At 36.7% G+C, this 13,042-nt stretch overlaps 1 protein-coding gene across 4 annotated transcripts in view; it reads right to left on the reverse strand.

Annotated features, from left to right (window-relative positions):
- The window catches only part of DROSHA (drosha ribonuclease III), a 71,032-nt gene that overhangs the window by 37,362 nt on the left and 20,628 nt on the right, over positions 1-13,042 (reverse strand). For all 4 annotated transcript variants that reach the window (XM_014255596.2, XM_014255597.2, XM_005526475.3 and 1 more), the window contains exons 12-15: positions 12,656-12,737; positions 11,480-11,554; positions 8,023-8,192; positions 3,266-3,390 (exon numbers count right to left, since the gene is read on the reverse strand). In XM_014255596.2, the coding sequence (XP_014111071.1) occupies positions 3,266-3,390; positions 8,023-8,192; positions 11,480-11,554; positions 12,656-12,737 (452 nt within the window). The remainder of the gene's footprint in view (positions 1-3,265; positions 3,391-8,022; positions 8,193-11,479; positions 11,555-12,655; positions 12,738-13,042) is intronic.

Below are 13,042 nucleotides of genomic sequence, written 5' to 3' on the forward strand. Positions count from 1 at the left end.
AGGAACACACCAGCTGCTAATAATGCACACAACATATACAAAGAATGTCTACAAGTACCTCTTTTACAGAAATAAAATAATTTCAAAGCATTTTCTGAGAGGTGACAGTGCCTGGGCAGCTGCTCCAGCAGGCTGGGCCAAGTAGCAGAGAGGAGGCATTAGTGTGCAAAGTGAGGTAAAGAACAGCAAAGATCAGGGCAGAGCCCAGGTCTCCCAGATACCCACCCATCCTCTCTAGAGGGCCACCTCTGCAGGCTGAAAAGAACTGCCAGCCCCTGAATTCAATTCTGGCAGGTGAAAACTCCTCCTTCTCCACATGGTTTACCTATCACTCACTGCAAAAGAGCAGCACCTTTCCCCAGGAAGGGTCTGTCCTTATACCGGCCCAAACATTTCAGTGAAGCACATGAGGAAGAGCTCTACAAGTCACATGCAACTGTGAAAGGTGAAATCCAAGTTTTGTTCCCTATGGACTTGTGCTGAATGGAAAGAGCAATTCAAGTTATTTCTGTGATTGGCACATACTTAAGTTTTCTGATTTTCTCCAGCCATCTAGCCTTTTCTTATTTTGGTGGTGTCTAATTACACACGAACCCCAACGACATTTTCCTTGGTGGGAGTCCCTCAGTGATCTAGCACAAACTTTCATCACGTCTTTAAGAACTTAATCCATTTGAAGACAACATCCCACCATTATACTCAACTGCAACTGACTAACAGGTTCAAAAGTTACGATGGGAGGAGCAACAAAGAGAATCGTGATAGGGACCTTGTGTCCTTAGGAAACAATGCTATCTTCAAAATGTAACCTCTGTATTCAGGACAATCCATAAATCAGACTATGAATAGGAAAAAGAAAACTAGAGGCCAGAGGAAAGAAGTTTACCCAAGTTAGATTTTTCTCATATTTACATTTTAAAAGAAGATCCTCCCCAGCATCAACTTAGGGCAGTGGTTTTATTAGGAAGTTTTCATGTTAGTGGCTTAGCAGTCAATAAAGCAGCAGCTCTTCTACTATTTCATAATCTTCCTAGCATCCCACATTCACAAACACATAAACAAATCTTTTCTTATTGGCATTTTTTCACTAGCTATTACTCTGCAGCATTCTTGAGTGTATACTCTCTGCCTCTGGACATACTGGTATTTTTCAGTCTACAAACATCTGAAATGGTCAATCCATAGATTTTTCTCATGCTTCATTCACTGCACTTCTGCGATTTGCAGAATAGCACATCCATTTTCGACAAATCACCATGTGAAAAAGAAAAATGAGTTAATGAATAAATCAGCCAACACAGAAAGAACAAATGCCTTGAGGAAGTTTCAACTCAAAAACAAGAACCTGAAACTGTAATCTACAATACACATTTTTCCACCCTTTGATAAGGGTGAAACAGCTTTGCTATTGCAATTAAGTTTGAGACTTAATAAACATATTATCGTTACAAAAAATTCTGTATTAGAACATCACAAAGAAAAGACACATTAAAGGAAAATCTCTGCTGGGTGCACATACACCAGAGTAAAGCCTGACATTTATGATGCCACCACAGAGGTCTTTCACAAAAAATGCTTTGTTACATTGATAAAACAAAACATACCTACATTCTGTAAGCAGCTCTGAGGTTAAAACCCAAAACAAAAAACAAACTACAAGTAAATTTTAAAGACAAAAAAAAAATAAAAATGTGTGGGAAGAATAATTTTTGTCTCTTTATACTATTTTAAATGAGAAGTACTAGAACTTTACAAATACTAATAAATTCGGCAGCAAAGTAGAGATAATCCTTATATTTTTGCGTCTTATTATTTCTTTTTGATGGACAAGAAAACAAAAAGATAAAGAGGTATGTTTTAAAGATAAAATTAATGATCAAAGCCAAAAAAACCTGGTTTATTATCTGGATTAGCACTCAATACTCCCACTTCCTGACATGTTGGATTTAAAATTCTCAGCAAGCAGTTGCAAAAAAATACAACTGTCATACATGCACATGAGTGTTTGGGCCTCAAAACTGCAGATCTGTTGAGCATTTTGCACATAAGTCATCCTCTCTTTCTACATTTTTGTTATTAGTATTGTTGCTGCTACTGTTTGTGTTTTTGTCTCATTGCTGCTTCCACTCTCAACCCGTGATCTCTGCCTTTTTGTGTCTTTCAGTGGAAGGGGAAGGAAGCGGCTTGTGGTTCTCTTATTAGTGGAAGTACTAAATTGGGGAATACTATTCCTAAATCACTGCATTGAGGAAAAACACAACCTTAACTACACAAGCACCAGAGATAGGTTTTTACTGTCATCATGCATAAAGCAGATGTCCTAATCACTGGAAGAATTCCCTGAAATAGTCAGAGGTTAAGAAAAGAATTTGGAACAAAATCCAATCATCACTTTTGCGTCCCTTCAATCCACAGTGAATGAGTATTTCTTGCTCTGCCTGAATCTTCCTGATTGCCTCTCCACTCCTTCTTCACATTCCTCCCAAACTCTAACAGGATATAAAAAGCACAGAAAAGTAGCATGGGTGGAGTAGCCTCCAAGCTAGGAAGCACTCTGTAGACATGATCCTTCAAAGCACAGAAAGAGATGATTAAGTAGGATATGGCAGTATGCAAGAAACAAGTATCACAAAGTAATCAAACAGAAAATGACTATATTATTCCTTATTAGATGTGAGACCTGAAGAACATCTAATTAAACAATCAAGCAGCAGCTCTGGAATAAAAACCATTACTTTTGCATATGATGTACAACAGTACTGGTTAAGTGATTACCTGAAATTTTCTCCCTGTCAGTGGCATAAAGATTCAAACAGTGATTTGAGAAATTTAAAAACATCCATTTAGGGCTGTTTAACAAAATGACTTAAATACATCCTCTAGCTCAGAAGTCTATACGCTACAGACATTAGGAAGCTTGGGTAATTATTTCTCCTTCTTTGCCTCCCTGTTATGCTCCCACCACTGGCCTCTCAGAGAAATAATGTGGAGCTTGAGGAACCACCTCTTGCTGGACCCAGAAGAACAGTTATCAGATTAAGAAGTTTCATACCACACATGCAAGCATGTTTACTTCAGCAGATCCTGAATTATTCCAGAGAAAAAGTTGTTCCTCCTATTTTCTGATTTGCAGAAGCTTGTGTCCAATGTCATAAGTGCTAAGCTTTATATTGGACTCAACTAAGCACATAACCAAACCCCACTTAAGGCACAAATGACAACAGTAATGAGTTCTTGAACAAAGAAAGAAGGAAAAGCATCTTACTGAGGATCTCCAGCATAACTGAGTTGAGCAGGTCGTATCCCAAAGTGTACAATAATAGGGAAAGTAATTACATCAGGATTGAATTGTTCGCGGTCTAGTTGATCAATACGAACTGAGCTGGGTTTCTAGGAGAAAAAAAACAAAGTGCAACTAAATTGACAACAGCTCCATGGAAAATTTACTGCCTCATGCCCACACTATCCAGGAAACACAAAGCAACAACATTCCAAACTTAATAAGATGTACAATAAAGTTGTACAATTACAAATAAACTACAAATAAATTACAATAAAGTTGTACAAATAAACATTTGGCAACAACAATAACTGAAACAAAATTAACTGACCTAACACTCAAAGAAAATAAAAAAAGGCCTTTTAATTTTAAACATCTGAAAATTTACTTTGACTATTTCCAAGAACTTAAAACACCTTTCTCTGGTCAAGCATCACATCAGAAATAAAAATAAGGATTAGCATTCTGGCATCCCAGAATCCATGTCCCTGAGCAGTTTGATAAGATCAGGTTGCCTCTCTAATTTTAGTTCATGATTTCCCAAAGCAAATGAAGGCATTATTAGATCCATTCAATCACACTGACTAAACAGCATCAAAAAAAATCTGTCACGCTACTCTCAGTAAAGGCTCCTAGGCTGATGTGTACAAGGAGGAATACAGTCTTGTATAATGAGGAGACTTTTGCCCTTTTTACAGTTCAAAATAGAAGCTCTTTTTATTGTTAAAAAGGACAGTGCCAAAGAAGGCAACTTTTGCTTCAGCTCTATAAATGCAGAGAGTAAGTAATTGCACATCACTGTAGCAGACATGCTGCTCACAGAGCTTTTGATCACTTACCCAGCATATTTAAAATCTCAGCTGAAGGTGCACAGTTTGTCTCCAAGTAAACAACTTCTCCATTACCTGTCAAGCTGCTTTGTAACATGCCTGCTTACTCCCCACTTTGCAATCAGCTGGATGAGGCCAATATATTTTGCTTGTCTTAGGTTTCAGAAAAAGGGCATTACTTCTAGTTACTTGCATTTCAGAACTTCTCATTTAGCACTGTAAAGTTGCCCTTAAAGATGAGTTTCAGTGTTACATAAACAGCTCCCACCATTTTCTTCACAAAATAATAAAATCTGTGTCAAAGAACAAAGCATTTACCCTCCAAACCACCTTGGTAGAACTGTTCACAGGAATAATTTTCTGCATGAATAAGCAAGCCAATTCTATATATGGCCACAATTTCAATCTATTCTAGAAAAACAAAAACTTACTTAAAAGCTTGACTTTCAGATACAGAAATATTTTCCAAGGGAAAAATTCTTATCAGCTTCCCTTTAGACAACATGACTGAACATAAAGTTCCATCTCCCCAGCCAAAAAAAAAAATAGTGGAAAAAAATATTAAGGTTAATTAAGAGTTAACTTACTTAAATTAGTTGAGTTTTTTTAATTAGTTAGTTAAAGCTGCTGGTGTCACAGAAAAAAAAAAAAAAAAAAAAAAAAAAGAAGAGAGAGACAGAAGAAGTCTTCCCCACAGCACTTCTTATGAAAAAGGATTAGAACAAAAAAAGCCCTAAGAAAATAATGGGCAAGATTTATAGCAGAGTGAATGTTGTTCTCTAAAGAAGAGCTTAAAGTCCTGATTTTTAAGGATGAAATAAAGTTTATTTTCTGAGGGATTGTTTTTTGGTTTTTGGGGGATTGCACAAAACCAGCTTGAGAAGTTATCTTCTTGTAAGTTGCTGGCTCTCCCCACTTTTAATATTAAATTGAGGAACTCTCATCTCTGTATCCCTTAAAAAAGCAGCTTTGATACACCACTCCTTTGAGAACCATGTCAGCAAAATATAATTAACAGAATATTAAACAATAATTTTACTCAATATATCAATTTTTTTCAATACATTAAAAAAAAAAAATACAGACACATTTTAGATACTTAAAGAAAGGCAATGAGATACTCAAAAGTGTCATAAGGACATCCTACACTATGTGTATAGCAGGGTCTGTGTTAAATGTGTGACCTCAGGACCATTCAAAACCAGACTCCATTTCTTGGACACTGCCTTGCATTTTGTCACTCAGTTACACAGGTGTTCACAGATGGCTGATAGCAACCAGGACAAAACAACTTCTCCAAGACTTAATCACAGCTGCTCTCTCACTGACAGTTATGAGAGGGGTGTAGCTGGGTTATGCTTTTTTATTTCACCGTGAATACCAGCCTCCTCTCCAGCGCCCTTTCCGAAGGTTAAATGAACAAACAGCAACATAAGAAACATCGAGTCTAAACTGTGCACCGGCAGACAGGATGCAAGCAAATTAGATGTTATTCTTCCAGAGCTTATCCCTGTGCTCTTTTAAAAAAGTGCTTTGATAGACTATCCAATAATCACGACCTTGCCTTTAAAGTCACATCAAAATCAGAGAAATTCTAACGGAACAGAGGCCTGTTATTTTTGTTTCCTACTTCAAATCTCATCAACCAAGGCTCTGCTAACATTAGAACATAACATGAAATAGCTTGCAGATGTAGTACAGAAGTATGTTAATATCTATCTATCTATCTATGTAGTAGTAGTGAGAAAACCATCAATATTTTAGGAAGTGTCAAGTATGAAAGATGACTAAAATTTGTGAACTTCTAACTCTATTCCAACACAAAGTTTCACTGAACTAATGAAACCCCAAGAATAAGTGAAAAAATTTTAAATAATGATGAATTCTTGTTAATTAAGTGGGATTTATATCCTATTGAAGTTTTTCACATATATTGCATATATAAACACCTTATACTGAAAAAAAATTAAATAAAACACACACGTAAAACCTATATTTGATCACAAGAGGAATTATTACTTCTGAAGAGACACTGTGCAACAAAACAGATTTTAGTGGTCTTACTTCATTGTATCAAGTGGATATAATTCAACTGAAGATGTGTCATTTTCTAAACCAGCTTCATATTGCCTCTCCAACAGAACTGTTTTATCTTTTAATGTAAAATGCATAGGCAATAGTTTCATACTCTGTTTTTCACTTACATTCATAATCAGTACAATATGCTGCAATGTACAGGAAAAATCCACAAACTAAGAAGAATGTCATTGCAATCTTGAGAGAAAAAACATGTTCTAATGATGCCATTGTAACATGACATTTCAAAGTGCTACAGATTTCTTTTATGCTTACATATTTTGATGTCCACACATCTCTAAAACACTGTCTTGTAGAATGTAAAGTTAATGCCAGTAAAAAATCACACAAGATCTCAGAATTAGCACTACAGCTCACAAATCCCACTGCTTTGTACATACAGACTTTTAGAGTTCTGTGACACAAGGAAGGAACATATATGCGTTCCCTCATGCAAAACAAAAAAGCGAGTTTTTAGCTAGCTGAAATCAACATATCTTTTGAAAAATAACTGAAGTTACATCAGTGTATAGCATTCAGATGCTGACAACTTGTGGACCAGCATCTACTTTGTATCACAGAAACCACAGGCAAGTTAAGGCTGTTCAGGTTTTCTAAAGATTTCTGTTATGGGATTCTGGTTTAGCAATCATTTAAAGCAGCTGAGGTGGAATTTTCCATAGTGAGAGTTCACATGTATTTTTGTATTTCATGTTCCCAGAAACAGACTTTCTTGTTGTTTCAAAAGTTTTACTTCACTCAGAGTGAAATCAAGGGGAAAATTGTCTGTCCCAAGCTATTATCAGCTTATTAAGTAGTTTACTAATATTATGCTGCCGTACTTAAAAATATGAACTGGAAATATATATTTAGCATGTCACCCTGGCTGCAGTTTGGGGACAGGTTTTTCAGTAGAAAAACTAAAAACTTCTTCGGCATAGCACTGTACCAAATTACACTTTTTCTTCAGAAACTAAGAATTTGAGCTATGAGCAAAAGAGGAAAATGAAGTCAGAAAAAGAAAGGTATTACTACTGAGAAAGCTGCATGTCAGTCTCAAATATTAGGTCCAAAATATGCCTCTAGTACTAAGATACTCTTGTGATACTGACCAAATTATACAAATACAACCCTGCAATTTTTAGTGGACATTCATCTATATTTGTGACCCACACTTCTTAGAAGGGAAAGGCCAAATAATGGGCTGAAGTCACAACCACACCAGAGTTGAAAGGAGCAGTGTTCAGAGAACATATGCTTTAAAATACCAATTGTTTCAAAAATAATAAGGCCACAGGAGTTTCAAACTAGACACTGAAAATTAATACATGCATTAAATTAATGTACACAAAATTTCTCAGTGTGAGTGAGAGCAACACAGAAACTATGTGGAAAAAACTACAAAGGCAGAAAACACCTTCTCCATAGTCAAGTCACATTAAATGGAACTATCAATAGGGGGTCAAAAGAGGAAGAGGAAAGTAAATAGCAAATAGTTACTAATTTTCTGGTTCTGTGTCTGGGAAAAAGAATGAGATCATGCACATAAAGACTGAGAAAACAGGAAAGTTTTACATACAAAAACTATAGCTGCTCCTTTTAACATGCACATTGAAACAGTGCCCATCTCAAAATACACCTTTCAGTACTGATAAGCAGCAGCAGAGGGGACAGTTCAGGGTTGGGACCAGTCAAACTGTTCCTACTGCAATCTGCAAGTGTCACTGGTCACCTCTTCCTATTTTAATTCAGCCTGTAACAAATTCTCTGAAAGAAGACATGTACGTGTCACTGGATTGTTAAAAAAAAACCCAAAAAATTATTCATTTGTTCTACCATGCCAGGGCTGGTAACGATCATCCCTTTGCATTCTTCTGCATATTTCTGCCATTCCAGTTCTTCCCACTGAAGCATGTTGGCAATCTCCTCTTCAGGCACCAGAGCTTTACTGCATCGTAACAAGTAGAGAAGAATCTGATGCATTGAGAGTACTTCTTTCCCTCCATCTTAAAACCATAAATAAAAAAAACAACACATTTCAGAGATTCATTCCTGAAACATGAGCATAAGAGAAAATATGGAGAACACAAACCATCTGTATGAGCAAAATAAAATGCAAAATGGTTAAGTCATTTGACAAATATGAAGGCAAATGTTTTACTGATGAATACTGCACATGCATGAACACTGATAAACTGAAACAGTAGCAGTAATGGTGGTGAGAGTAACAGTTACATTGTACTGTAAATGTGAAGTTTCTAACTTGCCTGAACAAACTCTTAAATGAGTAAGCAGAATAACTAGTTATGTTGTCCAGTTATATCTTCCTTTTCACAATTTTATCATTCTTTTCACAATAGCAGTTAAAAATCCTTTAGGTGCTATGCAGCTCTTTTTAAGAACACTCAAAATTTCACAGGATACTTCTGGATGAATGTAGTATGCTATCCCTGCACTTTAAACTCATCTGTAGTGCTTACATGTCGTAAATGCAGTAATGAAGACTAAGAGTCCCATGCTGTCTTCTGTCACTAAATGAATCCAGGGCGTGTGAAAATTACTAAATACCTCTGAGACCCCAGGAAAAACGCACAGCAAAGGCCGCTTATAACAAAAGAAGACACTGAATTCTGACTGCCTTCAGGTAGCCAGCTATAGATGAGGATATACAAACAGGAAAGGTGAGTGATGTCCTGATAGATCACCACTCACTGATCACTGACTATTCAAATTCAGTATGTCTGCTCATGTAAGTAAAAAGTCACTGCATGTTCCCACAATGCTGTGACATACATCTAACTCCCTCTTTTAATAAGTGTTAATTTGCAGGTATGGAGGAATCGTCAAGTTTCAGCCCCAAAGAACACAAACGCTGATTTCCCTCTCTCAGGGAGCAGAAACAATCTGGTGTCCAGCCTCTGAGTATGTTCTCTCTCTCACTACACCCACAAAAGAGAAATGGTGACGAACCAGAAGTAAAACATTAGAGTAATATGGGGGATGACACCACAGGCACAGTGGAAAAGCCTTGCAGAGCTGCTGCACAACAGCTGCACTGTGTAAAATGACATCCTCTACAAGATATGTGAGGAACCAAGCCCTTCTCTTACTTCTGCTGGGATTACAGCACTACTGCACAGAAATGATGACAGGCAATGGTGTAACTTGGCCTCTCAGAACAACTAACTCACTCAGTCACCAAGATGGAATCTCAGCTGGGGAAAATATACCCCAAACCTCACTGGAAACAGAAAATACTTCTAAATAGCTACAGGGACAGGTTTTTAAATGTGCAAAGTTTTCATTCAAATTAAAGGGGGACTCCACTTACAAGTCTGCTCTTTGTCAACAACTGGATTATACTCTTACATAAGAGGTAGCCCACACGCACCAATCACTAAAATGTAAGTGTATCCTTATCCACTGAAGGTTATGGACAGGTTGCTATAGACACCTGTGCTAAATGAAAGTCAGAGACCACTTCTAAATCAGAATATGCAGTACTTGGGACCCCAGATGTCTTTTTTTGTTTTTTCAAGCCTTCTACTCTCTGAATATATTTATCAGCATTAAAACCTATGAAAATGAGTACAATACAGCAACTGTTCTGCATGCTATGCATCTCAGTAAACCTAATATGACTAGCTCAGAGCTACCCCAAGGCCTGTCTCTAAGTAAATCCACATAGAAAACCTGACATCCCAAACTTCATTACTTTTAGACAATGTTAGGAAAGTAAGAAAGAAAAAGTAGAAGGGATGGGAAATCAGCAATTCATTCCTGTCTTTAAAAAGACAGCTGATGGATGTGTGCAGATCTGATGCACCAACATCTTCTTTGATTACACATAAGAAGCATTCTGCAAACATACCTGAAGGAAATACATTTCCACTCTCTGTAAATTAAAAATCTTCAAGGATACATCAAAAAATAATCAATAAAAAATGAAAGCTTGATTAAAAAAAAACCTGCCAAAAAGATGCTAAAAGGTAACTATATATGCAGAAGTATCAGGAAAAAGATATTTTTAAAAAAGAGTTAGAAGGCTGGGGACCTTAAAGAAGAAGCAGCACACAGGAATACATATTATAGAGACTTATCTCTCCCTATCAGTAAACAACCCAACAGCACAGAAAGAGCTGACTTCTAAACTAAAATTAAAAATAAAAAAAAATCAGAATATAAAAACCCTGAACACAAAAGCACCCTCAAGCTACACAAACTAGGCAGGACAGACTTGTTCTCATTTTCTGATGAGGTCAAGTTAATCAGCCACATGTGGCTTGATGGCTTATTTTGTAAATTGCTTCAGCAAAACCAAATCAATGTTTGCTAGCAAGCCTCAGAGCTCTGCTTCTGATTGAACAGTGCTGTGTATCCAGGAAGGAACAACAATTAGAAATACAGTCATCTAGCCATCAGTACTCTCCACAGTAACAAGCCAAAACTCATTTTGCTCCAGCTATAATTAATATCACAACTAAGTTTCAAAGCCCAGACCAGAAAGCACCTCCAGGTCACAGTCCTCTTGATGAAGGTTGTTCCATGTTTCATCTGCACCCCAAATCTCACAGCTGAAACACATCCTTCTGTCCACACAACCCTCCTGGAGCAATCACTGGCAGGATCTCAGCAGGACACATTTTCAATGGAGCCATGACATTCACATCAACTGAAAGTCTGTCCTGATGTCTTAGGATGTGCTAAATGCCTGTGTAAGCTGTTCATTCAAAATGAGTGCAATGCTCCACATGGAATCTTGTCCTTGGCTGGCAGGCCAGGGTTGAACTGCATTGGAATGATGGCTTTTGTCTTTCACAAGGTCTAAGCTTGCATGAGGATAAAGAAACAATCAGGAAAATGTGCTCAGGGGCGCCAATCATGCTGACCCTTGCACATCAAGAATTGTGATCTAACCACATGGTACCCTGAAGAGTGGGGGGACAAGAAACGTGCGAGATTGGATAACAGCACTCCTCAAATGCCACAGCTCTATCACAGAGCACACCAAGGAGGACCCAACACTGCCTAAAATGACTACAGACACAAAAGCTGGAAGCAAGACTTGGTCTGCTCACCTGAATTCCAGTTCTGAGTAAACCATCCGCACTGCCAGCAAGCACTAAAGTCTTCAGGTAGAAGCACCAGATCTCTGCACTGACTGAACTATTTGACTTGCAATAAGGGGTTTTTTTTTGTGGAGTTTTTTTTTACGGGGGATAGGGTTGTCTTTTTTTTTTTTTTAAGTTTTTTCAGATCTAGTTTGTATAAAGCTGTATAATACAAACATTACCTGGGAGAAATCTCACAAACCGCGGCATGAAGTGGTATCTGGGACAGGAAATAGAATCATTTTCAAGCGAAGGACCTTAAATATGAAAAAAATACATAAATATGAAAATTTATGAACAGCAACATATTTGTAAAAGAAGAAAAGAGGCAACTTTGCTGCAGATGGAATCAATGAATGGTGATTACATTTGATAAGGCTTAAGTTTCAATCCAAAAGGTACCAAAAAACTGAACAGAGAGACAACTTGTAGTAAAAGCCTTCACACTGACAATTTAAAAGAAATCTAAATTAATTTAAAAATAATAAGAACCTAACAAAAAACACAGTATTTTAAAATAAAACAGTAATAGAAAAAGATTGCTTTATATAATCAATTAATTATTACACTTAAGCCTTACTGGTACAAGCACTAGTTTATCTCCTCCAAATTAGTGGGGTGGTTTTTGTTCACCGTAACAAAGATAACATGGAAATTTCCACAGTACTGTTCTGTGTTTTTTTTTTTCATTTTTCTATTCATCATAAAAAGCTTTTCAAGAAAATAAAAAATGAACCTGTAAGTATCTGGTGTTTAAAAAAGAAAGAACAATCAGAAGCAGTGATAGGAGAGACAACACTGATATTAGAATATATTTACTATCAAAACAAAGGCTACAAAAAATGTATTAAACCTGTGTGCTCCCCTGCTTAACTGCATTAAGTGCAGAGTGCAACTTTATAGACAAAGTCAAGACACCCTACAGCCTCTGAAATACGATTCCACTGATACTCTCATTTCTCTTTCAGACCACAGGAAGCATTCTACTTTGTTGCAGTCTTCACAGAAACAAGTATTTTCATCTTGTCAAAAGACAGAAACATTCTGCTATAATGATAACATTAACTCTCCACAGCTTTCTGTATGACACTGCTTTCTGAATTGACTGCAGAGAAATACTGTATGAGCAACTTGTTGTTAGCTTGTAAAAGGAGAGAATAGTTTACCTGACACCTTGGCTTTTGAAATACCATGCACATGATACTATGTAGTATTAAACACACAGTAATATTTACTGATTGATTAAAAGTTCAGGATTAAGGCAGAAATTTAGTTTATTATATAGCTGAATTTTCTCCCTCTCATGGAAGACAGCAGTTACATTGCTATTTTGAGGACCCTCTCAAAGAGAGCATTACCTTTAAGATTCCAGTCATACAGCTCCAAAATATCTTTGAATAGATATGAAGAGAACAGTTCAAGGCCTCTCACACAAAAATTCTGGGGAAACAAAAAAAATAGACCAAAATTATAAATATATAAAACTACAATACAAATAATGCCATTCATAATGTGTTAAATAAAACACAATAAAAAAAACAGTGTCTTCATATCTGCCAACCCCTACATCCTGGTTTCTAGAAACAGTATTGATACATTTGTAATCATCTACCCTAACATAGCACAGCGGTCTCTTCAGAAAGCATTGTCAAGAAAGAATGGTATTGAATCCTCTTCACTCAATGTCCGAATCAACAGTATAGGCAAAAATTATGAACCTTCAATAATCTGCCAAGCACTAAAAC

The sequence above is a fragment of the Pseudopodoces humilis genome, chromosome 1 (assembly GCF_049639895.1).
Source record: "Pseudopodoces humilis isolate 2021_Gansu_Grassland_sample_001 chromosome 1, ASM4963989v1, whole genome shotgun sequence".
Taxonomy (NCBI): Eukaryota; Metazoa; Chordata; class Aves; order Passeriformes; family Paridae; genus Pseudopodoces; species Pseudopodoces humilis.